Source organism: Branchiostoma lanceolatum, chromosome 4 (assembly GCF_035083965.1).
Source record: "Branchiostoma lanceolatum isolate klBraLanc5 chromosome 4, klBraLanc5.hap2, whole genome shotgun sequence".
NCBI lineage: Eukaryota > Metazoa > Chordata > Leptocardii > Amphioxiformes > Branchiostomatidae > Branchiostoma > Branchiostoma lanceolatum.
The window spans coordinates 2,617,880-2,644,471 of record NC_089725.1 but is presented as its reverse complement, the minus strand read 5'-3'; the positions used below and the strand labels follow the sequence as shown (position 1 = coordinate 2,644,471).

The 26,592-nt window shown below is 39.9% G+C and overlaps 1 protein-coding gene and 1 long non-coding RNA gene across 3 annotated transcripts in view; one reads left to right on the top strand and one right to left on the bottom strand.

Moving 5' to 3' along the window:
- The window catches only part of LOC136432231 (uncharacterized), a 42,404-nt gene that overhangs the window by 6,666 nt on the left and 9,146 nt on the right, over positions 1 to 26,592 (top strand). The gene's annotated exons all lie outside the window — the stretch shown is intronic.
- Positions 1 to 26,592, bottom strand: part of LOC136432225 (protein jagged-1-like) — a 58,015-nt gene that overhangs the window by 24,027 nt on the left and 7,396 nt on the right. For both annotated transcript variants that reach the window (XM_066423286.1, XM_066423287.1), the window contains exons 3-10: positions 20,305 to 20,359; positions 18,898 to 19,146; positions 15,648 to 15,708; positions 9,988 to 10,118; positions 8,766 to 8,885; positions 2,038 to 2,151; positions 1,274 to 1,390; positions 50 to 163 (exon numbers count right to left, since the gene is read on the bottom strand). In XM_066423286.1, the coding sequence (XP_066279383.1) occupies positions 50 to 163; positions 1,274 to 1,390; positions 2,038 to 2,151; positions 8,766 to 8,885; positions 9,988 to 10,118; positions 15,648 to 15,708; positions 18,898 to 19,146; positions 20,305 to 20,359 (961 nt within the window). The remainder of the gene's footprint in view (positions 1 to 49; positions 164 to 1,273; positions 1,391 to 2,037; positions 2,152 to 8,765; positions 8,886 to 9,987; positions 10,119 to 15,647; positions 15,709 to 18,897; positions 19,147 to 20,304; positions 20,360 to 26,592) is intronic.

Here is a 26,592-nt window from a genome sequence, read left to right as displayed (position 1 = left end):
AAACGAGTATAAAACTGTATCAATGTAAGGTAAAGGCTGGAACGCTTACTGATATGACAATTCTTTCCGGTCCATCCTGGTTGGCAGTCACAGACGTAGTCTCCAATCAAGTTTCTGCAGGCGTACGCATGCTCACACGGACTGTCTTCACACTCATTGTCATCTGAATTGTGTACAAACACAGGATTAGAAGAATCCAAACAGACATTATCCACAACAAAAATTACAAATCCAACCCTTTATCTATTATCTAAATCCAACCTTTTATGCCCAATATTTCTTGTTTAATTCTAATTTTATCAAGCAGCAAATTCCCTGCAGTTTGTCCCTGCAGCGACCGGAACGGTAAAACTATATTTGATTAGAATATTTTCATAACATCTGTATTTCTACAATTACCACCAGATGGCAACTGAGTAAATAGTTTAAGAGCCATTGATCTGTATTCGGGGATTTGACTGACAGAGGCAAGGATATGCACAGCATGAGCAGGAATAACTCTTTAATTAGCCGTGCAAGCTTCCACGGATGGCAAAGGCATCAACTACTCAGTATAGGTACGGGACTGCAGGTCTCTACTGCCATGCAGAAATTATTTGAAACCAGGGCTGTCTCCTGAAGCTCCAAATTTCATTCTGCCCGACTCATTGCTTAGGAGCCCATATTGTGAATTCTGTCATTTTAAGCTTACAAAAATACATTTTCATCAATTTTATGTCAGGGAGGATTTTTACGGACCGGGTGAAATTTTCCTCTGTCCCAAAAATTGAGTTTGCTATATCAGAAGAAATATCTTTTTCCTTGGTAACATGAATTGAAAATGGGGAATTAAACTATTCCTAAGCCGATGGCAAGGTTACATTTTTGCAAGGCTACAAAATATCAAGCTAAAAGAACCATCAATCGGATGACAAATGCTTGATGTATTTTGTGTCACATTAGTTATTATTGCAGTCAAGAGCTTAATATCAATTATTCATGTAAATATACACAAAGGAGAACAATACCAAAGTATGTGTATTGTAGTTTATTGACATAGAGGGATGCAATTCGCTTGAAAATCCTTCCAATTTTTGGATAAAAAATGCTTTTCAATTAACTGGCCTGTACACTTTTTAGCACTGTTCTTGTTCTTTTGTTAAGAATACGGGAGTTAGAAAAGACAAATAACCAAGTTGATAGTACTTTTTGTCTAATGACATACCACACAATTAGGTGAATACAATTGAGGTCCTGAAGTGCATGATACTTCAGAGTGACGGAGGAGACTTACCTATCTGACAGGTGGATCCAAGCCACCCTGGCGGACACTGGCAGTGATAACCATTTAACTCATCAACGCATCTTCCTCCATGGGCACATGGGTTGGGTTCTTTGCAATCATCAATATCTGAAAAAAGATACATTACAGATACTGGAACCAAGGGATAGATGCAATACTTTTGTGTTGAGTCAAATACCTGTGAAAAATTCATTAGGTGTCTAAGCATAATGGACATAGGTGTATATCCATAATGGGTTAAGTATGGATGGATGAAGTACACTCTCTTTAGAAATTGGAATAAGAGATTAAGGCCACAACTTGGTTCTTTGAAATTTGTATGTAAAATTTCAGCAAGAGGACATCATGAAAATACAGGATTGGGAGGAAAACTAGAATCAGACTCTGTTCCCTCTCCGAAACCAACTTTACCAAGGTACAGACTCAGACTCTATTTTCATGCTGATTTTTCTGGTCAGCATTATTTTCTTAAACCCGAGAGCCAACTGATTAAATTGGCAAGGACTGATGGAGAAAATGAAGGAACGAAAGGCTTCAAATGAAACATTTTAATTTAAGGTTCTCACTGTTTATACTACATTACTACAATGTTATGTTACAATGCCATGAAATATTGCACAGGTACTATCCAAGCTAAAAAATCAGCCTGTGTTTCATCTCGAGTTGAAGCCTATACAAACCAACATCATTAAGTCTCAACCAATGAGAAAATTGAGCAGAAAATGAGATTTTAACAGCAGTATGTTTTTAAGTACCTATGTCACAGGTGTCTCCTGTCCAGCCGAGGGCACAGGTGCAACGGAAACCATTGGAAACTTCCGTACACTGCCCACCATTCTGACACGGGTTGGACACACACGGTTGTTCTGCTGCAATAGGGAAATCAAATAGGTTAACCTAATGTACAAATGTATATGTCTTCTTTAATTCCAGTAATTAACTGCCCAGGAGGACCACTTGACCAATTAAATCTGGTCTCTATCAACGGGAAGAATTATCAAAGGGACCACCAAAAAGTGGTCACATTGGCCAGGTCGTTCTTTTGTCGAGGTGGTCACTTGTACAGGTTTCACTGTAATTAAAATCATTGCAAGTTTGTTTACAAGCTAACCATCCTGGCATTTCAGAGACCCTGTTTTTACTTTGATACAACAAAGGTAATATCATGAACATGTTTACATGGAGACAGTGTGAATGTCCAAAATACAAATGTACCATGTCTTGACCCTTCCAGTATACCAACAGTTTGTTTTTGTTAGGCCACAGCAAGTAAATTTTATGGATGACATCAGCACATGCATTTTTGTCTGATTTCTAAATAGAAAAAACAAGAATTTTTGTCCCCTTCAGCAATGGTCAATATACCAGAAATGGGACAATATTGTCGAAAACGTCAGTCTGAACGTAAAAACGTTCTAGATGCCATAAAAAGGCATTTGCACAAGAATAATTGTGAAAAATCCATACAAATGTGCTGTACAAACTATTTACGTTTGCCAAGATGGTTATGTTTTGGGTAGCATTTATGTGCGTGTATGTATGTACAGTATGTATGTACTGTATGTATGTATGTAGAAGACCAGCATAACTCAAGATGCATTGTCTTGATATTTGGTACGTGGTTAGGTATTGATAAGACCTGGAAATGATTTGATTTTGGGCCCCCTAGCGACTTTCTATGGTACTGCAGCGAAACTTCCTGTTCTGATATCTCGTGTTCTGGACATGCTATGGTCCTGATTTTTTAGTGGTAGATAGCTCTTTGGACAGACAAGTCGGGCCCCCTAGCGGCTTTTTTGGAACTGCAAGAGCAGGTTTTGTTTCAGACTTTGAAAGGGAATAACTCAAGAAGGCTTGATCAGTGTTCTCGCCAGCCTGAAATCTTTACACGTCATTTCAATTTTGTTTGTAGGAATGACACATCGATCGCCAAAGGCGCAAGGCTTCACGCCGAAGGCGTGACAATCCTAAGGGGGTCCGGGGGTATCCTCCCCCGGAAAAATTTTGAAATCTAGACCCTCTGAAACGCTTTTTCCTGCATCTTAAGGCTTAAATTTTCCGGGTAGAATAAGCTTACTTTAATGACATCTCTTTCGGTGAAAAATTACACAAGGGTTTCAGGCTTAATTTTTGGGGGAGGCGTGCCGTCATCGCAGTAAGATCGAATGTTCACACACAAGCTACACTTCTATGTTGTATACAATCGGCAAAGAAAATAAAATTTAGCACAAAACTTTATCTTTTAATACGTATCTAACATTACATCCTGCAAATATATACACAGAATAAGTCGGCAAAAATAAAACAGAATTTTTCAACACTTTTCCCATATGCGCCCTATAATTACCAAACATTACGAGGAATTTGACACCCTACTTTATGAAAGAACGCCATAAAGACGTCCTCTTTTTCTTCCATGTTTTCCAGGGTAACTTTCTCCGGTAACTGCACTGAATGTGTTACCAACAGCCGCTTCGTCATGCGATCCTTGCGATCCCCGCCATTCCCCTAACATCTCGCAAATTCACGCTTAGCTGAAATCTCGAGAGTAGCGTGACTTGCATGTCATTGGTCGTTTTTTCTTGACACGACGGAGACGTGTGCTGTAATTGGTGGACTGAAATATCTGACGTCTCTATCGCGGGAAGAAAGCGCATGTAACTCAGCCGGCTTGAAACTTTCATAATGTTTACAAAGATTAAAGAAGGGCTGATAGCTATAGGAGTATTTCTGAATTTCTAGGCTTCTTTGATGACAATAACTGACGGTGAACCCAGAGGGACAAAAGAGAAAAGGACAACAGCCCGATGCGACCGGCCAAAACTGTAGTGGGGAGGGCAGCGCATGACGCCGAGTTTTCGGCGGCCACCAAATATTATACAAGCAACAACCACAGCGCTCTTAGTGTCTGGCTGGGGTTGTCGCCGGCGGGCATTACAAATGATCTAGATCGGCCTCGTGGCGAACTTCCGCTGATCTTCTGGAGTTAATGCAAAATTCTAAGCTCTGTCACAGAGCTTAGAATCTTGCGCCTCTGTCTATATATCTTTACACGGCAAATTTTGTCCATCAAAAATGACGGGCTGGGCAAAATTTTTGTCCGTCATAAGCGACAAAACCCCGCCAAATGACGGGCGCTGGCTAGAACACTGGGCTTGATGGATGGTCATGATTTTGGGTATGCAGATAGCTTGAGTGATGATGTACATGATTAGACACTTATTATGCAAATCAGGATCTGATTTCCATAATTAATGACGAAAGTTTATATATTCGCCAAATTTCATAATAGGACTCTCAAACATATGACATGTAACTGAGGAAGAGAGAAATATTAACAGATATGAACTATGCAAATAAAGACCTCATTTGCATAATTAATGAGAAAATACTATAACTCAAGATGGGATTGACAAATCATCATGATTTTTGGTATGTAAATAGCTTAAGTAATGCTTTGTATGCTTTGCATAATTAATGAGGCATGATATGACTTTAAATAAGTGAAATTTGTAACTGAGGAAGAAAGGAATGTTGACAGATAGAAAAAATTTGCATAATTAATGAGAAACTACTATAATTCCATACTGGCAAATGATGGCAATTTCATACCTGTGGCATTACGAAGTTATGTGAATGTCAACATTGTTGCAGTAAATTATGCTAATAAGGACCTCATTTGCATAATTGATGATAAATGTTAGCATAACCTTTGTTAAGCTCATACTTTTGGACAACTTCTGTTTTTTGGGTGGAGAACAAGATTATGATTATGGTATGATTTTTAATTGATGAGAAACACTCTTAAAACATTGTATGTCAGTCATAAAGGGTAAATTCATTTGGCGAAGGTATGAGGTCGTGGAACTCTAGTTGTGTATGCAAGCTGTAGTTAGTTGTTACTCGTCACCAACTTACAGAAAGACACAATGCAGGCCTCATACCAAACTTGTAATTGGAGTTAGTCACTTATTGCTGTGCCATTATTATCAACAACATGTTATCAGATGTGTTATTTTGTAATGTGAGCAACTAATAAATCCGATGACAGGGCCAGATGAAGTAAATAATGTCATGCAATTTGAGTAGACCATTGTCCAGCTCTCTGTTTGTTAAAGACAGAATAAAAAGACAGTGGATTTCTGAGGCACTGCAATTCAGTCAGACATGTACAGTCATGCAGGACAGCAATAGCAGAGAGAACCTCACTTGAGACGAATTGAGCAGAACCAGCATTACATGTATATAGTCACAGTCAGTCTGCCTCAGGAGACTCCCGTGCCAAGTGCACAGGAAACCTTGTCTCTGCATTCTTGATGTGCTATACAAACTGGATCTATGATGATTTTAATGTTGACATCAGCATGTGATACCATGCTTTATTGCTTCAATTCTTCTTACATGCTTTATTGTAGTTTGAAAATATTGATATCATTTTTTTCCCACCTGTTTTTTTTCCACCCAACGTAACATGACCTATTTACGTGCAGAACCTATTTACGTCCGGTTTGGCTCATGTCCACATGTCGCGGTGTATTATGCCAAAGCCTGTTCTCATGAGCAATCAAGAACGTCATAAGTATGATCCTTAGCCATCTCTCTCTATTATACAAAACAATGAAAAAAGGTTACGTCCAGCGACATAACAGAATAAACTCCTGAACCAGTAACAAAAAGTTGCACGGAAGCGTCACGCATAACGTATTTCATATGTAATTCGACACCGCGAACTTCACCATGTTTCTCTAACTTACACGATAGCTAGTATCTTTTAAAAGTAGCTGACGTTAAACCTTTCTTTGATACTCAAACTATCCATGGTGATTCGAGGTTTGAAACTCTTACCAGCTTTAGGAAGGTTTGATACAACCTAGCGACCCCCCCACCGGAGGCTAATTTTTGCACGGCAAAGCATAATTGCCATGCGTTTACCACGTGAACGTCACGTGCCGCGCATGTCGGGGAAATTCACAGATAAACGCTGTTTTCTTCCATCTCGTCAAGCAAGTGGCGGGACAGACAGTGATTTTACTATCATTTGTCTGTAGACTACTTTGGACAGTTACAGTGCATTTTTTGGTCTATGTTCTGGTCTATGTTCTTCAAGCATAGCGCTAGAAGGGAAAAGATGAAGTGGACGATAATGGGTTACCCTAGCAGAATTCTTCGTCATATACCTCACTATAAATACATGCTGGCACGGCGTTAAGAAGGCGAATAAAAACTTACAGACCATGCATTTGCTTTTTAGAAGAGCTGATATTTCTGACCATGGGTTTAAAATTTGGCTCTGTCCGCGCAGTTTTAAGATAAATACGTTTTGAATAAATCGGACATTAATTGATTATGTTACGTTACACACACTAAATTTGGAGTCTGCAGAGGATGTCATCCAGAAAATGTATCAATAAAGACAAACTATGACAAGAGAATATGCAATAAGATGTGTTGACAAACATACAGTCATAAATCTTTTTAAAATGTGTTCCCAGCGATGTGTTGTGTTAGGAATATATGAGATCATGTTTTGGGATGATAATATTTCTACTCCGACCATACATGTCCGTCAACATATCATGTGGAACAACACATAAACAATTAGAACCACGTCCTTAAAACTCACAGCATACCTGTGTTGTCAAAGAAAAGCCAGACCACAGACTAATCACACCGAAAATGAGTTACCAGCCAATATGAGATATTTGATAATCAAAAGAATATGAAGATCTATCAGAAACAATTGTTTACAACTATGAGAAGCATGTATGTAATGAATTGTACTGGGTCAATATCTTTTGAAGAGTGAAAAAGGGCCTCAAATGACTTTGTTTTGTTGCCTGGGGGCATCACAGACCAGTGAGTCGTTGCTGTACTGTGATGATAGATTATCCGTATTGTGTACCACACCTACTGGCCATGGGAACTATACTGGATTCACTTAAAGGTCACCGGCATGCGTAACCCTGTTGCCCTGTTTAAGATATATTAATGGTTTGTATCACAGCACACATCGTATTACCAAGTCACAAGTAGAAATAAATTCTCATACACGATAGTTGAAAGATAGAGCGGTATAAATAAGAGAGAAAATGAGTGCATGAAGAATGGTTAAATAACATATCCTTGATATTTCACTGCATATAAAAAATTGTCAATATCTGCTCTAACTTGAAGTTCACTGTTAATACCCAAGTTGCCGACATACACTAAACAAACATTTGTGAATTAGTAAGATTGAGGTACATGTTCTAGAAAAATTCATGTGGAAAATGTGCTTTTTGTCAATGATAAGCCTTTCATTTTGTGGGAGAAAAAAACAAGATTGACAGCGTAAAAAGACATTACAATGGCGACGATGGTCTCTGTTAGTGTTATCGTTTGTTACTATTGATAGCCCACATGCAAATAAAGACCTCATTTGCATATAATATATCAGTTGATCACCTTCTCTACCAAGTAACACAAGTTGTTCAAAGCATGAAAGTCTTATCTAAGCAAAAAGAAGTCTATTATAGCGTTTCCTCACAAATTATGTAAATGAGGCCATCATATGCATAATTTGTGTCTGATCATGTACACACCTACTTATCTTCCAAATGCTGCAAGAAAAAATCCCGATCATTTACCACTATGGAATTATAGTATTTTATCATTAATTATGTAAATTATGTGTTCATTTGCATGATTGATATCTATTGATATTCATCTTTCTTGGTTGCATATATGTCATGTGTTTGAGAGTCCTATAATGGTATGCAGCAGATTTATAACCTTCCTAATCAATTATGCAATTTGCCCGATTTGCAAAAATAGACTATGATTCTGTAAATCATCACTTAATCTATCTACGTACAAAAAATCATGAGGATTCATCAACCCCTTCTTGAACGACAAGCTATGATGATTGACAAGCTATGATGAACAACAAGCTATGATGATTGACAAGCTATGATGAACAACAAGCTATGATGATCAAGCTATGATGAACAACAAGCTATGATGATCAAGCTATGAATGACAAGCTATGATGATCAACCCCTTCTTGAGTTATTCTCTTTCAATGTTTGAAACAAAATCAGCTCCTGCGGTTTAAAAAAAGCTGCTAAGGGACCCCAAATTGACACGATTTATTCTCCCTTCCAAGAGCTATTACCACCATCAAATCATGACCATAGCATGTTCAGACCACGGGATTCAAAAACCAGAAGTTCCGCTGCAGTACCAAAGAAAGTCACTAAGGGGCTCTAATTATTTCAAGGTTTTATAAAGACCTATCCACCAACCAAATATGAAAACAATCCATCCATGCATTTCTGAGTTATCATCCTGTGGACTGAAACTCCTGTGGACACATTCCTGTACAATTTTTGCACACAGCACACAATACTATACCATTTGGCTTGCCCCTGAGGCGTCACCAAAAGTACACGAACATGCAAAATTGTTTATCTTGTAAGAGAAACCTGTGGACAAAAATGCTTACCAATCTCACAGCTCCTTCCCGAAAATCCCTCCACACATTCGCACCTGTACTCATCAGGATCTTCATTATGGCAGGTGCCTCCGTTTAAACAGGGCTGGTGTCTCCCACAGAAGTTCAGATCTAGGGAGAAAGGTTTATGGTCAAACAACTAATTTTTCTTCACCACATTCCATACAAGCTCGAGTATGCAAAAGAAGACAGTCTTGATCATAAACATGTTACGGTTTCTGAAAACTACTGTTTTGTCATTGTTTTGTAAGGTGCTATGAATAAAATCTGTTGACTTAGTGCATTGTTGGTATACCACTTAAGAAAAAAAAGCTGATCCCACTATATGATCTTTTTGTTTCCCATGACACCAGACACAATTAGATTTGAACCCTGAAGCTTTGACTCTCATTTGAATAAACATGCCAGACATTCAGGGCAGTTTGTGCAACATTCCCACCATCCTGAGCCCTGACACCGGTATCTGTCACTTTGACATAATCAAGATGCGGGATAAGACAGCATGGGACATTTTAATCTCCCATCTTTGATCTATGGGGCTTTGACATTGAACAATGCTGCTACTGCGTCTTTGTAAGAAGCGGGCCAGAAATACCAAGCAAAGCAGGTATATGTAACACACATCCACAAAGGTGTCGGCTGATATGTTAGGACAGTAAACAAAGTTTGCAGATAAAGCCAAGGTCATGGGTGGGTCGACACTAAGAAGTAGCCGTGTTGTAGGAGCCTTTTGTAAGCTGAGAACTGGTACCAGGAGTAACAACAAAATAGGATCACAGGACTCTGGAAACTCCTCCAAAATAGACGGGGAGTTTGTATGACTATGCATATGAGCAAGGTCATGTGGTGGGTTCAGAACTGGGCCACTTTCCCAGACAGCTCTAATTGTTACCAGTGTCATGGGAGGTTGCAGAGTCTGGATTATTTCAGCAGGAAAGTCACTTAAGCTTCATATACATGAACCCTCCACTGCAGTGCAGCAAGCAGCTTGCTCTTACAAAACCTTTTCATTAGGACATGAAGTTTAAGGTCGAATTATGAGTTTCCAATAAGTTCACGCATTTTGATATAGTATAATACATAGTCGTTGTCAGTGGTTCATGCCAGAAAACAAAACGGTACAATACATTTTGTACTGTGGAATGTATTGATCGTAAGATTGATTAACATAGAATTTCATCATGTACAAATACAAGTATTGTACATAACCTACCTTTATCGCAGAGCAGACCACCCCAGTTGGTATCACATAGGCACTCCCAGGGACTGTTACAGCTCCCGTGCACACACCCTGGGTAAGGTATGCACTGGTCGCACAGAGGACCCTGCCAGCCATACTGGCATCTGCAAAAGAAAACGAGACGTACTTCTTGAGTCGCTTGATGTTTCACTAGAAAGCCACGACAAAACTCTTTTCTTGTCACGAGTAAGCGACTAAGGCTCCGTTCATGATTAAAAGAATAAAATGGTTTGAACCGTTTCGGATATATTCCGAATTGAAACAGATTACATTTTGCCTCCGCGATGCAAACTTGCATCCGCGCTGAAAACGGTCTACATCGAATTTGCATATTATGCAAAGTCTGTTGTGATCCCGCACCTCGAGTTGTGGGCCTTAAAATAAAAATAGTAAAATACATTGTGTCCAGATCTACCAATGGTGATATAACAACATTATGAAATAAGTTTTCCTATTAACATGTCCTATTAGAGTCATATGTCACTATTACGGTCCCTTTGATAATAAGAAACTACAGTATTGTCTTCTTGATAATGCCAATGACCTCCTTGAAATGACATAATTTCTGATTTCCAATACATATTTACTATAAGTAGATAATTTCTGATTTCCAAAACATATTTACTATAAATATATATATATAAATGCAGGGTTGACAACATGATATAACATCCACTACCATAATACCACCACTAATCAAAATACCACCAAATTTAAAAAGCGATGAAATTAATGAGATCTACTAGTGCAGGAACAGTGATTTCCGAGGTATGCACACTTCAGACATCAAGGTGTTTAAAAAGGCCCCAATAACGAGGCATTCGAAGACTTGTGTCAAAATCTGATCGTCAAGAACGGTTGTATACTAGCTGTAACTGCAGTTGACCTGGCGCAAATAAGAATGTCGCCATTTTTAAGGCATCTGCGTGAGGCCGACTCCTCCCCCGTATTGCGTAACAGGAAAATTCCCGCGAAGATTTAAGCGAAACCAATAGTTTGAAGGGGCGGGGGAATTTCTATAAAACACTGAGAAATGTTTTGTATCTATTTGCATCACACTTTATGCATGGTATTTATAGATGAATTTTTCACCAAGGAACAGCAGTTTATAGTAGGATTATGAACCTTCTATTGTTCAGGCCCAAACCGCGGTTCAAATAATTTGCACCCCTCCGCCGCAACTGGGGACTACATGTCGATACCATTAGTCTTTGAATGGGAGACGAAAATTAGTAATAAAGCTTTACTCAGGAACCAATAAATCGTCTCTGATAAACAGTCAAAAGAAAATGTCTTTATTTGCATGGCACACTTAGGATTCATCCAAAACTGGATTGAACATTGCCGCCGCCGGTCCACCTACCATGTCCACTTTGACCCTCAAGATATCAATTATGAGGGGTGGTGGGCACGCGGGACTAGTTGGGATCTTGACGATCTTGATTTTTGGATAAGACCGTTAGACTAGCAACGAAGCCGCCGCAAGGTTTAGGTGATAGCAGTTGTGATGGGCTACAGTGAAATCAAAATTCATAACTAGTTGACGTATACGCTTTCCTGTGATTTTTTGCATTCTCAGACATCTTTGTATATTTCGGGCACTCACTACCCCAAAAGAAAGGAACAACAGCTGATGTGTAAAGGTGAATAACGGCAAGATAATTGCCGAGTTTCTTCCTGGTGATGTTATGGAACCCCCTCCCGAGCGCATGCCTGTTCTCGGTGCATTTCCGCAACATCTTACGATTGCGATGTTTCATTTTTAGCAGATCAAGAGAGACAAGAAAACATACACATAAGTGGCAAAGGTAAGCTATAACATCGATATGTAACCGGGAAAAAATGATGAGTTGCTCCTTTGCTAAATTGATATCACTTTAGAAATTTCAGTAAACGTGGCAGTATTATGGTAGTGGATGTTACTCCTACACAATGTATAAGCATAGCAGTGGACATACAAACAGTAGAATAATGATACACTGATAAACATGTAGGATGGAACCAAAGGCTTTGTTGAGGGTCTAAATATTCTTTCACCAATTTACATTACTATACTTAAAAAGGGGGTAAAAGGTGATGCAACAGCCATATGAAAGGGGCTCCCTTTATTTTTCTATATTCCAAATTTTATTACCTGATACTAAAATACTATTTCTTAAATTAATAAGACAAGCATATCATAAAAAGATACTGCCTGTTCCAAGTGACAAGTGAGGAAGCATACGTCGCAACAGATAATCCCTTACATGGTCTTGGACAATACAAATTCACTGCTCCAGCTACTGATTTAGATGTGCTTGGGGGCTTGTTGATCAGGGAGCCTACTGTAAATGCATTTAAGTTCGCGAGGTTTTCATTTCGCGCTTAGGCAAAAATGGAGTGTTCACAGTGGTTTTAAGTTCGCCGCAGCGCTATAGTCACATACTCCTACAGCATTGGACAAAAATGATAGCGGTGATTTTACGCTCGCGGTGAAACGGTCCCCGCGAAAACCGCGAACATAAATCCAGGTCAAACATTTCTGCATCTACAGCAATTCAAGATCACAATGAATTATAGGTCAATTGTCTATCATACCAATATCATTCTCAAGCTATTATATTTTCCCACAGTGGATCACATTCAAAAAGTTAGCTTCCCACGCTCTTATGTAACTGAAAACAATCATCACATGCAGCCGACAAAGACAAAAGGATGTTCCTTTCTGATCCAAATTACAGTACCACCAAACGTTCGAAATAATCTCAAAGGAAAGACAAAGGGAGCAACAGGTGGTTGCAACAACCTGTCCTTTTCAGCTTATTAAGGTGTGCCATCATTCACAAAGCTGGCATTTACTTTTCCCACACAATGGAGTGGTTCTAGGGGTCTGTTAATGGGTTAAATGGCCATCTAAACAGCAAAACTCAACAAAGTGCACTTCTCTAATGACACTTGTGGAAGGAATCTATTCAACAACAGTTAATCAGTAGTTCCCCAAGTGCTTTACAGTAGACGTCTAGAACTGGCCTTCAAGCAAAAAAATAAATGAAAATTTATGGCTTGGTTTGGTCTCTTCAACATGATACAACCTCATTATCCCCCAGTCCCACATGAACGGTTGGGAAGTCTGCCGGTAGGAACCGTCTGTAGTACACAACAATAGAAGATTTATACCAGCTGCAATTGCCATCCTTGGAGAGTGACAGTACTTAACTACCCTACGCCTCCAGAGTGTGGGAACCAAAACCAAAAAGTCCTGATAAGGAGATGCCTCTAGACAGGTGTATCATTATCAGGATTATCTATTGTCTGTGTGATGTCAAGTGAGAAAGATGGGTGGGCCAACACCTAGGTGACACCTGTTGGCAGCCTACCAAAAACTCTAATTGGTCCAAAGAAGTCAGATCCCTCCCCTTGCCCCCTTTTTTCTCTTTCACAATCAGAACGGTAGCTAATAAGGTGTGTCAACACATTATACTCTGTAAAGATGGGATTCAAATCCCCCCATACTACTAAAGAGATGCCTCAGGGCAGATACTGTTACACAAAGTATGTTAAAGTGTGCTGGATTTGCTTGGATAAACTTCCAGTTGAGTTGAAAACGTCACATGGAAAAAATGACGCAAACTAAAAGTTGTACACAAAGACAGAGGGATAGTTGACCTACTATAGCCCCACAGGCTATTCTCGGACTGTTCTTGTTTGGGACATGCTCCATTGAGTGAAGAACAAAGGGCTCCAGATACCTTCCAGACAGTTGCCCAGGTAGGCGTTAATTGCTGTCATTTACTGGGCAACTCTTAGAAGAAACCAACTTTAAAAGGGGAGGACAGGTCTCTTCACAATAGGTGTACAGGTATCCCTTCCTGCTCCAGGGCCAAGAATGTCATGCCCTGATTGCTAAATACCATCTTCCACTAAGTTCATGACAGCAGCCATCAAGCTGTGAAATTATTTGAATAATAATGGTGGAGAGTGTGCAGGAATCGTGCCGCTACCCCTGTCACCATCTCCCGGACATCACCCCTCCTGCAATTATTTGCATAAGGGTTCAATGTTTGATTGCAGAGTGCAAATTGAAATCCCTTGAGTCTATTAATTCTAACTCCGTCATCAAATGACAAAGGACGCAACACCTACTTTGCATACACCGGCAAACTTTCTCACGGGAAAGCTCGCGTCATGAATAGGAAGACTGTGTACGCCACGAGTACTATAAATACACGAGATTAACTTGCTGCCGGCAGTGGTGCATTCCTATACACTCAATGCAGCATGTAACTGTATACATATATGATTGTTTGGAGTGTGCCAGTGTGCTCAACTTAAAAGCTGCAGCACCACACTGTTGTAGCTCGTGATTAATGAAATTAGACAGACCCAGGAATGTTGACAGGGTGTTTATGAGGATTTAGCAGCGGCCATTTTGGTGGGAAAGGGTAAGGTGAAAGGGGAAGAGATAATCTTCGAAAAAACATCAAGGTAGAGCAACTTTGGCAAACAACATGCCTGACAGGTGATGATGAATCAGTTTAGCACACAAGGAAGGGCAGCTAGTGGGCAGACTGTCATTATGAAGCTAAGCATACATAGTGTGGGAAAGTTCAGAAGTGGGCAAACAAGTACTTGAGCATGTCTGGACATATTGGCAGGGGTGATGTACAGTCTCTCAGAGTGAGTCACCCTACACCTGTGCACCCCTTGGAGTACGTGACAGCATGCTGCTGTTGTAACGGAGATACCACAAGGCGACGACCAATCACAAGTCTCACTAAAGTCCGTACAGAGGGTCCATATTTCCACAATATCTCGGGTCAAACTCGAAAAGCAAATAATAAACCAGGATATTTGAATAATATGACCCCGACAAACAATTACCACCTGCAACAAAGTCCAATTTACTTCATGTGTTAACTTTTTTTGAAAATATAAACTTATCATTTGTAAACAGATATTACAAGTTCTTGATATATCGGCAAACAATGCCCTGAATTTGGACCAACACCAAATCCTAGTAAAGTTTCCTGGCTGACTGCCAAGACCACAACACAAGTTGTCCACCTCCATTTTGTTTTGACTAACAGGAGGGACAAGACATGCACCAGCAGACACGGCCCCTGGTTCTAGGCCCAACACTCTTAAAGTGCCCTACAGCACATAAGCAAACACTATTTGTTTACTATAAAAAAGACATCACATGCCCTCATCCACTTGGTTGACTTTCAAAGGGAATGATTCAAGCTTGTAATGCACCATCACAGGGCTTACCATCGCAACAAACGTGCACTCTCCAACACTCGGTTAAAACTGACAGTTTAGAAATTATCCTCGATTACTGATGAGCACATTGAAGGATCAAACAGTAGTCTCAACTTGTAAGACAAAAATTATAGACCTATAGTCAACCGATAAAGGCTACCCTGTGTAACTGCAGACAGCAATCAAGCAAATTACATCATGGTTCTGCAGATCTGTTTCCATGACAACCAGCATCAACAATAAGTATGGAGAGGACAGGACGGACCAAAAGAAGATGGCCTTGCAGTCCAGACAAGTGTATCCTTCGAGTGGAGATGCAATGTCATCCCCTGGAATTTTTCAAACTGAATACGACTCAGATTGTCAAAGATGTATTTTTAAAAAACACCCACCTGCACTGTCCTGGGACAGAGCACTGTCCATGGGCTGTGTTGCAACCTACTCTGCAGACAGCTGCAAATACAGGAAGAAAGTGTTTTAAAAAATTAGAAAACATTGATAAAAGTGATAACAGCCTATACCTTCCCCAAGAAGGTTATGTTTTGCACAGCGTTCGCGTGTGTGTGTATGTGTGTGCGTGTCAGTCCTTCTGTCTGTGAACATGGGACAGGCTTTTTAGCGAATGCCCACAAACGCCCACTCTGACGAAGTCCGCGCTGCACGAATCTAATTTTTTTTGCTTGGAATATGTTCAGGTTATGCTCCCATTAATTAATCCTGAGTTTCAAGTCAATCCATTGATCCGAAGTTAAATAAAGCGAACTTGAAGAGTCTTATCTGGCTTTTTAGCGAGTGCCCAGCAAAAAATGGCTTTTTAGCGAATGCCCAATATATCAGCCAAAATATCGGCCATCGTGACACGGGCGCTAAATCTAACACCATAAACGTGTTCAACAAGTTGTCCCCTGAATGTGTACCCAGTTTCTGTGCTGTACACGCCTGGAAAGTCACTTTATTTTACGAAATACACGGCGCGGGAATCCACGGCCCCGGACGTAAAAATCCAATATGGCGGCTCATTTGCATATTTGGGACAGGTTACCAGCAGCCTCTACCCCGCGGGCCGCGCCGTGTATTTCGTAAAATAAAGGGACTTTACAGGCGTGTTAAGCAGGGAAACATAAAACATAAAACAATTTGTGCATTATATCAAGGAGGTTAAATCCTTGATTATATTTAAATTTCAACAATTTCGTCCTGTTCAAAAAATGTTAAAATTAATGTGAAGGCCTAATTGAAAAATCTGATCAGACATTATGTGCCTAAAACCTTGCAATGACTAGGGGCAAATGCCGGTTTGGCTTAATCAGGTCCAATTCCAGTTTTATTCTGGTCCTCATGTTCATGTCCAGAAAACTGAACCAACAGTTACAGAAAGAGACAAATGTGAATTAAGGCTAAACTAGCTTGATTTAGGGTTGCTTTTTTTAAACTTTTTTTTTTGGCAGATGACATACTAGTAATTTGATGTCTTAACAGAAAGGTCTAACGTTATATGTTTGTACTTCGTTCAGGTTTTTTTGACTCAGTTTTTGACTTTCAGTTATTTTGGACTTGGTTCTTGGGTGTTGTTCAGGTCTGAATGAGATCCAGTGAACCAGTATCCACCTCCAGTGAACCAGTATACACCCCTAGACTAGATGTGTGCATTCATTTCATGTATTTTTTTCACAAAAGGCCCCGGCTCCTCAGGCTTGATTCAGTAGAGCAAATTCTTCTTTTTTTCCCGCCCTGTCGCTTCATATTTTTCCTGAAAAAATCTGAGAACCAATAAATTAAATTGGTATGGCCTCATATTTGAAAATGCTTTTTGAGGCTTAAAATCCAAACATGTCAATGAAATCGTTTACTTAAAAATATTCCTTAATATCTTCATCACTGATTTTTATTTTTACTGATATCATAATTTTCAGTCAACAAGAGACAATAGAAGGACATAACCCATCATCAGCTCATGAGTTATGAGATGATAAAGTCCATGAGTCCATACTTTCTTCTGCTTGTGTTCATTTGTTCGTTCGGTCTGCATGCGTAGTGGCGCTTAGGGCAGGAAGCCTTCCTGTTTAACTATATTTTTACAGGAAGGGAATGCTGGCCCATCCCCTTTTACATGCTCCTCGAACACGAGACCCCCATTTTACGTCCCTTCCAAAAGACAAGTGCAGCCCCAACTGGGATGCCCTTCCCAGGATTGAACCAGGGTCTCCCAATTAGCAACTACTGTAAGTCTTTTTTTGTTCGCGAGCACTAAATTTGGCAAAACTTAGCAAGACAGGAGTTCGCAAACGGGTGTTATCAATTTTTTCGATAGCGCAAGGTAACATTTTGATATTTTGAACCCTCTTAAATGCTATTTCCCGCATTCTGAGAGGCAAATTTGTTGATGTTGCTACCAGTGGACTCAACAGGGAGATCCCTCTGCTGGTGTTAAAGGCATCCAGAGCATTTTATGAGGCTTGAAACTTTAATTGAAAAACTCAACTTTCTAGTCATTCCTACAGATAGTAAGTTTCAATAACACTATACCATTGCATATCGAAATGAAATGAGCAAAGATACGTTGTCGTTGTGTGGTGAGAACTGATAGAAAATCCAAGCCCTAATAGACTGATCCTGACTGTCCATCACAATTAGCGGTTCGACCAATGAGAGAGTGACTGCATGTCCGTCAAATATTTGCATTTTTATGTTTTGAATTTGCATTTCTACGTTTTGGCGGAGGTGGGCGGGGCTATGGTATCTACAGTATTTACAGTAGGCGCGTGAAACTAAAAGATTACCATTTAGATTATTTTTGTGCCGTTTTGCGCATTTTTGAAAAGAAATCCGAACGCAAATGTAGTAAACAGTGGCATCAATTGTCAATTTCATAAAGATTAAACCAACTAGGATATTTCCAATTTTCAAGTCTTATAAAATGCTCTGGGTGCCTTTAATGTGAACATATTCCAGCACCATTGAGACACTACATTGTAGTAACGGGTCTGGAATGCCAGGAATTATCCCTCTCACTGCACTTACACAGTATCTGCCAGATAGGGTTGAACTGTCACAAATACATAAGTTATAGACGACATTCCTTTCAAAGAAAGGAATAAACTAAGATAAACCTTCGTTCTTTCAGTTGAGTGTGTCATAACAAGATGCCAGTTGAACTAACCAAGATTCTAGGATTGACATAAGCTTATACTTCCAAGTTTCATTTTTTAGAGACAGTTTGCAACCTGAAGACTAATTCCCTGTTTATTGCAACAAACCTTTTAATCTCCAAGCAGATGTAAGGTGTTTCATGCCTGTTTTTGCAACAATTTGTCTCCCTTCTAGTATATAGTATTTTTTAACGGTGCACGGTTCCCCTTCTCCACGCAAAAATACATGTATAATACTAGAAAAGACACTAATAGTTGCAAATCAGGTGTCGGACCCTACATCTGCTCGAAGATTTCGACAAACCCAATAAAGTCTTTGTTCAATGGGAAATTTTGGCTGTTTCAAAGTCAGTGTTCCAATATCAAAAACCACAGCGCATATCAGAGGAATAAAATGGATAGTGAAACATGTGATTAGAAGCTATTCTCTAAGAACAGCAAAGAAGGCTTTTTCAGATAAAAAAACAAGTGTTTACAACGTTAAGTTACTTACGTGTTTTGCAGTCCACTCCCATCCATCCTTCCTTGCAAACTTTATTCCCATTCTGATCGCAGCTAAAATGTCCTACAAAATCATCTCTTGGCCGGCAGTACCGGCTGCAGTTGGATCCATAGTAGTGCTCCTCACACAATACCCTGATCTTGTAGTCAATAACTGCTGTTGGTCCATTGTACTGAAAATTCTGCCAGGTATTTCCAGGATGAATCATGCCAGAGACAGAGTAACTGTCGATGATGCCATCTGTGAAAGAGACAACCACATGTGTTACTCCTAGAAATCATAATCTAATGAATAACAATTCTTTAATTGATGGTATGATTATCTTAATGTTTTACAACAACTTTATACTAAAGTTAGAATGAAAATCATACGGGTCTGATCAGTAATTGTCAGCGACTTCAAATGTTTTTATTTCAATATCCTTATTTTTATTTATTTATTTGTTTGGCTGTGCACAATGTACAGCAGCCAAGGCTGCCTGACAATATCCTTAGCCATAAGATGTTATGTTAAAAGCTTGTTCCATGGATTCATCCATACATTATAAGTATTTGCATTGGTTATCACAGAATGTCTGTTTTTATTACACGGGGGGAGACCATAGTCCGATAACTGTTCTAAGTGAATGCGCATGTCTTTTGTCATCGTACATTTTGCCCTGAACCCATCAAAAACAAGCGTAGATCTTGTAACAGGCATATAACTGTGATTAAAGCTACACAGACATAGTTTTCATTTAAACAGTAGCTTGGTTTTATTGCACACAAAAGTCACGGCACTTTTGGGGTTTGCATTCTAGTGGAACCTTCCAACACAGAAAGGGGGTCCAAACTCCGGTAAGGTGACAAGCAGGTCATTACTGTTCATGTTTAAGCATCCCATGTGAATAGAATTACACTAAAGCCTTGCAATATCATTTTTTTGTTGATATCTCATGCTCTTGACATGCTATGGTGACAAATTTTGACTGGCAGATAGCTCTTTGGCGTAGGCTTTCATTTTTCAGGACTCTTCTGTAAAAATTTGAAAACCAAGAAATCCAATTGGTTTGGCCAAATGTATCAAATCTACTTTGAAATTTTGCATAAGGGGTATTGACATCTTGCATACATGTATGATTGGAATTGAAATCTTTAAAGAAAAAAATGGGAAAGTGACAGTAGGTCCTAATAGTACACAAGATAGCTCCCATTTTAGTTGCCACTGCTTTATTTGATCCTTCAGCATTCAGCTGGTCCAGGTTGTTTTGAAACTGAGCAGACTAGAATTCCAGCCTGTGGAGGTCTGTGTAGGTTTAGATAGAGTGACGGTCTGCCTAAAACTAATGACCTGTTTTGGACCAACCCTTCGTGAGCTCTTTGCCATGACAGTGATGGTACACAACAAGCGGTAGCATACCTGTCCTGCTAGAGTTGTCCCGATCCCAAGCCTCAAGTATCAATGTGTAGCCACTCTGTAAGGTAAGCAGATGAAAGGATGACATTAGAACACGACAAAACACTCACAATGGCAAACATAGCTTTCCAGGTACATGCCGATGGCATCAACGTATTTGGTGGAACACAATACCGTACCAATTGACCCATTACAATTCTAAACCAAAAGGAACTACTGGTAAAGCTCCCACCAGTATCATGTATCTGCACACAGTCCCATACCAAGTGGCTGATGTAAGTGCAGTACAGTCAACTACTTGAACTTCCTCTTAAAAAGACGCAAGAATAGTTCCCATGGTTTTCACTTACACCTGCTTCAGAAACTGTTCCTTAAAATCATACCCGCTTTTTATTACAACGTTCTGAAGTAACTAATGCATATTTGCACTATTTTACAGATAAAATTGACACTTATTATTTCAATGAGAAAACAGATGAAAACTCAGTTCTGAAAGTTGACAATGTTGGTCATAGAACAGACAGGTAAAATAGTTCAACTATAGAGTCCATTCCAAGTCACCAAGAGGGTTGTTATTGTCACAATTTACAAATGTTTTCAATTTATTGTAATTATTTGTGGAAGAGATTTGATACTTTTGAAATAATTTGAATGTGATTTCAACTTTATAAATATTTCAGAAAACTTTAGAAATATTTATAAAGTTAAAATCACAAGGTGACTTGGAATGGACTCTATACTACCTTCCAAATTAATGTACTTACTTGCACACTTGCATGTATTTCATCTAGTGTTGATCTATTGCTATCTACAACTATATCTATGACTCTTTTCCTTCCATCTGTCATACACAGCAGGTATGCTCCAACAATAAAATCTTCCATACTTCAACAGCAATTTTCCTAAAACTATTAAGTTTGTTTATGTCATATGCAAATAAAACATTTTATAATATGCAAATAAGCCAGCGGTAGAATGCGGTAGAGTTACCAGAATCAACCGTTGCGGTCAGAGTTCAAGCGTCACAGGAAAATCACTAGCCTCTACCAGGCTCCGCCGGATGGCTGGAAAAATAGTAGAAATTGGCCGTAATAGAGTGAATAGTGTGCCAAGGGAGTTAGCTACGGAGGGAGTACATTCTGCCATCGATGGCTGGAAAAATAGTAGAAATTGGCCGTAATAGAGTGAATAGTGTGCCAAGGGAGTTAGCTACGGAGGGAGTACATTCTGCCATCGATGGCAGAATGTACTCCCTCCGTAGCTAACTCCCTTGGCACACTATTCACTCTATTACGGCCAATTTCTACTATTTTTCCAGCCATCCGGCGGAGCCTGGTAGAGGCTAGAAAATCACCACAAGTGAACAAACTTCAGAACTTTGCATGTTCGATTGCGTGTTCCGTGGTTCGTCGGAATATTGGACAAAAGTCAAGCTCTGGTGGGAATTGCGTATGATTATTTTTTTCAAGAATTTCGCATGTTACTACAAAGTTGCATTCATATGTGATGAATATCGCTGTGCAGTGTAATAAGGTAGATTCAACTTATGATGTAGATTGATTTAAATCAATGTTCCGGTTACAATATGTCCCTTTAACACCCTTAAGATACTCTCTCAAGATAATCTGATGTCCTCGAGTTCCTTTGTTGTAGGACTATTTAGGCTTTTAATTCAGAAAAGGAGGCCCTGCAGTTTGAGGTGATGGACCGAAAAGTTCAATGAACTTATGACTCTTGTAGTACAAGTTGTCCTCTGGGACAGCTGTTCTGGCTCTTCAACAGACATGGATGTAATTTAAGTTCAGATTGAAATGACAACTGTCATGGTGGTTGAAAATTTATACAGGCAGCATCAGGAAAGACTATCAGCTAACGTTAGTTAATGATGGAAATGTGACCAAAAAAAACGGAATATGTTGGAAATAAGTAACAAATAAGTTACAAATGTGAATCTGAATGTAGATATTTCAAATTCTTATGTAGTTTTTGCCCACCAAATTCTACCATACGTCCCTTTAGTCTAATATTGCTTCCCTGACAATTGATGATGAATGAACAGAATTCAGATTTTTAGACCTTAGTCATGATTCTACACCCCTACAAAAAACAATGCAATGGGCTGAACCATCTTGACTTGTCCTGAAAATATTAACCACACAAGTGCTTACTGGGGACTCCTTCCTAATCCAGAATTGCAGTCTGTACAAAGTTAGGGATCTCTAGAAACTGTCAAGATAAGAGCAATAAATGCAGTATTAAAAGTTCCAATCGAAAATGAACAAGATGGAGGACAATAAAGTGCCACTGATTTAGGGCCAGTTTATCGCTGCCATCTAACAGTTACAACAGTTTACTTTTCCCACGGTTGTGTTTGAAACGTAACAATGTTCAACCAGGTCGTGATGGAACATGGGGGTGAGTTTCAAAGCCCACTGCAAGACATTACACAAATATGCAAACAGCCACATTAATAGGTGGGTTGCTTGACAGTTAAACATACACACCACCGAAGGCAAACACTCTTAGTGTGCTTTGTTACGTCAATGACAACAAGTTGGGGCAGCGGCAGTCATGGGAATACTGTCCGACAAAACCTGTGCCGTGCTATGGTCTCCTTGGTATCACACTCGGCTTCTGAGTGCTCCAAAGTCACCTGGTGATCATAGGGACTAAAATCAAGACACTTATGCTGCATGGAATACCTGACAAATAAAACTAGTTGGTCCTCCAAAAGAGCCCGGCACCAAGGGGGTAGAGAATGGGTGCACTAGAGCATTTAACAAGCCAGCGACCTGAAGGAAGACAATTCAGTAGCAATATACACAAAGACAGCAGCAAGACAATAGCAACAAATTTATTGTCAGTTAGTTTCACTGTGTGACCAAAAATCCCATCGAGCTCTTGATTTACATATTTCAGAACATAATTGTCTGGCCTCATGATGGAAAAAGAGATAGGTGAATAAATGATGGACCTCTAGATCTATTGAAACTTATGTTTGGGCTAATGGATTGATGGGAGTAGCTATGTAAAGTTTATTGGCCCTATTCCTGTTTGCCTAAATTGTCTATATACGATTCAAGTTTACACAATATGGACAGTGCCCCTCCCCCTTTTATTTGCTTATTTCTTTTTTTTCATTTGAAACTTAAGACTCTGTTAGACCCATTTTACATTTGCGACAGCAGTATATAACTGGCAACAGCGGGAACCCAATGTAAAGAGAATTTCTGCTGTCGTAGTCCCGCTGTCTTCAAATTTTCTCCCAATAACTCCAAATTGGTCGCCCGACAATTCAGCAGGAGTCCCCGACAACTTCAAAGTGCGTATAAAGAGAAAGCGTCGGGCTCGCGACAGCGGCAGGTCAGGGTTTAGGTGATTAGCATATAGCACGGGCTAATTAAAATGTGCCTCTCGTCATTCTGAACCGCTTGTAGAACTCCGCATCACACAGTCTGCCCTCGACAAATTTCTGCCAAAAGTAGGCCTTAGCTCCAAAATACGAAGAAAGCCACAATGTAGATGTAATTCTCAAGCTGTCTGGCTGTGAAACTACTGAGACTGAATTACAGAGAAATCCAGACACCATCAACCTTCTCTGTCCATCTATATATATCAAACAAAAGCAATACAACAGCAGAACCCTAAGTCAAGGTAACAAAACAAGAGTTTTCAGAGTTGACATACTTCAGTAGCCTGGTGTTATTCTGTGCGCAGTGTCTGGGATGGACAGCCAGAGATGGTGGATAAACACTCTCAGGTGACAGTATTTTTCAACAGTTGGGCAGCAGAAGCAGCTCGTTTTACCCATTAAAACTTACCTTGTTTCCACAACTCTTGGGTTCATTAAGCAGGCAAGAGACCACTGCCTGTATCAGTGGTGGGAAACACAGAGAAGAAAAGAAACCTTGGCATCAGCTAAGCAGTGCCAGAATGTTGAACTGCTGTTCTTTTTTTCTGCCATTACATCCATAGTATCACTAACTACATGTATTAGTAAAGTTGAATGTTGTTCAACACACAGGGCTTTAGCATGTCATAATCCGTAGATACAGGCAAAGGCAATAGTCAATCACTTTTGTGACCTGTAGCTGCTACATTTGTAAATGCATGAATGGTTCACATGGACTATGTAGGGCAAAAGCAACCTATTGACCAATTTCTCAAACTTTTAAAAGAGGGTCACAATGCTTGATAGTAAATTTACAATGGGTAAATTCAGGAGCCCCAACCAGGTTCTTGTGAAAAGCTTTGGGAACAACTTCATTAGATTGTTCCATTGTATTTATGGGTTGTCTGGCTAAACTAGTTTGAAACCCTGACACAAACATGTGCTTAGTTGTGAGTTTTGGATAATCCAGCATTCAACTGCGTAATAATATGAAGAATTTGTCAATTATGCTTAATGATGAATTCAGGATAAGAAATAACGTCAAAACCAAATCAAAGCAACCAATTATATATTTTACCGAAAACACTCCACATTGAATAGAATGGCACCAGCTATGATTAACCGTGAATTAAAATAGCTCCCTACACCTCGTGAAAAAAGGCAAGCAAGCCCGTATAATATTGATACAGGTAGTTGAACCTACAATGAAGTAACTGTGGTGTTGAAAGTCTAATGACACAAGCTGTGACATTATTCTTAACCTTCCAGATTTTATCAAAGTAATCATAAATTCAGCTTGAATGCGCCTGTCCAACAACAATTCTGCTAATTACTGCATATCAAATGCCTGAACATTGACTATCTATAGTTCTTCCTAATGCCATTGTACCCATAACATTTGTTAATGCTTCATACTAATCAGAATGCGGAATGCTACGCAGACCATCATGTTACCAACATGACATCCACAGGCTACGTACATTATCATCATAGACACAGGCGCAGAGGACTTGCAACAATCTCACCATCAGTCATCCATTGAGACCTCAGCCTGTTCCCTCTGTATGAAACTTGAGAAGCCATTTCTATTTGATGACCCAGGGACACATTTGTATCTCATGTCAAAAGCATGCCAACTGTTCAAGTACTGATTCTGAGAAAGGGGAGTTGATCTGATGAAAAAACTTCTGACGTCAACATATCCTGTCACCAAGGCACGTTCATGATGCAAAAATCAAAACAGTTAGACAGAATAAATCAAATCATTTGTGAACATGAACACTCCAAAACGATTTCGTTCAGTTTTATTCTGAACCTCCTCCCGAGGTAGTCTGCAACGGTTCAGAATAAAACGGTTTTGGGGAATTGTCATCATGAACACAAAAGCGGCATGAAACTGTTTGACCTCGTCGTACCTCCAGGTTTGTGGGGTCACAGTTTGCGGCATCACTTTTTTTAGGTGTCAATCGGATATTTTGGCTGCGTTTTTTGATTAAAAATCTTGTTATGGCCACCAACTTGAGTTCTCGACTAGAGGAAACACGGGAGTTCTGATATATATTCCAAGGAATCGGGAGATCCAGAGGAAACTTGGCGTATATTGGAACTAGGAGGTGTACACAGAAATTTCCAAGGCCATGAAGGAACATTGCTTCAACACAACAGCAGTTCAGTGCCAATCAAAGACAACTAAGGTTTATTAGGTACAAGATGGTGCGAGATCACAATACTACACTCAGCGGGACAGATTGCAATTATAATGCAAAGCGACGTAAACCGTTCTGAGCGTCAGTGCAAATTTGCATTGTGAACTCAAAATGTTCCAGGCCAGATTGTAGCCGAAATGATTCAAACCGTTTTGATTTTTGCATCATGAACGGGGCTCAAGAGGAACATGACCTACTGTTCAGTCTAAGGGCGTCTCTAGACCTACGACATTTTACAGTCGTGCGATCATCGTCGTGGGCGACGTCGCCGGCGACGGTATTTTTTGGCCGTCTAAAGACGATCAAAACAATCGTGCGACGGCAATAAACGGGGAATCCTCGAATTGTCGTGCGACCACCTCGGACCCAGTCGCACGACGTTCAGCGGGGGCCTGTGGCTGTTTTTTTCTCGTCTAAAGAAGAATCGTCGCCGGCGACGGAAACGGGTGATATGCTAATAAGCCTACAGCATGCTGTTTCCTGTCCGGGAAGGAAAGTTTCTATCGTTTTCTTTGTAAATATGCATGCAGTCAGCAATGGAAACATATTTTTCTCATCCGTAACCGATTATTCCGGCGCGACGCCCTGCTACCAGTGGCTATTTCTCTAGTATGCCCCTATCAGTCCTCGATCCCTGGGACATCCCCGGCGGCGGCCACGAACTCGGGTTAAATCCCGTCCATCTCTGTACCA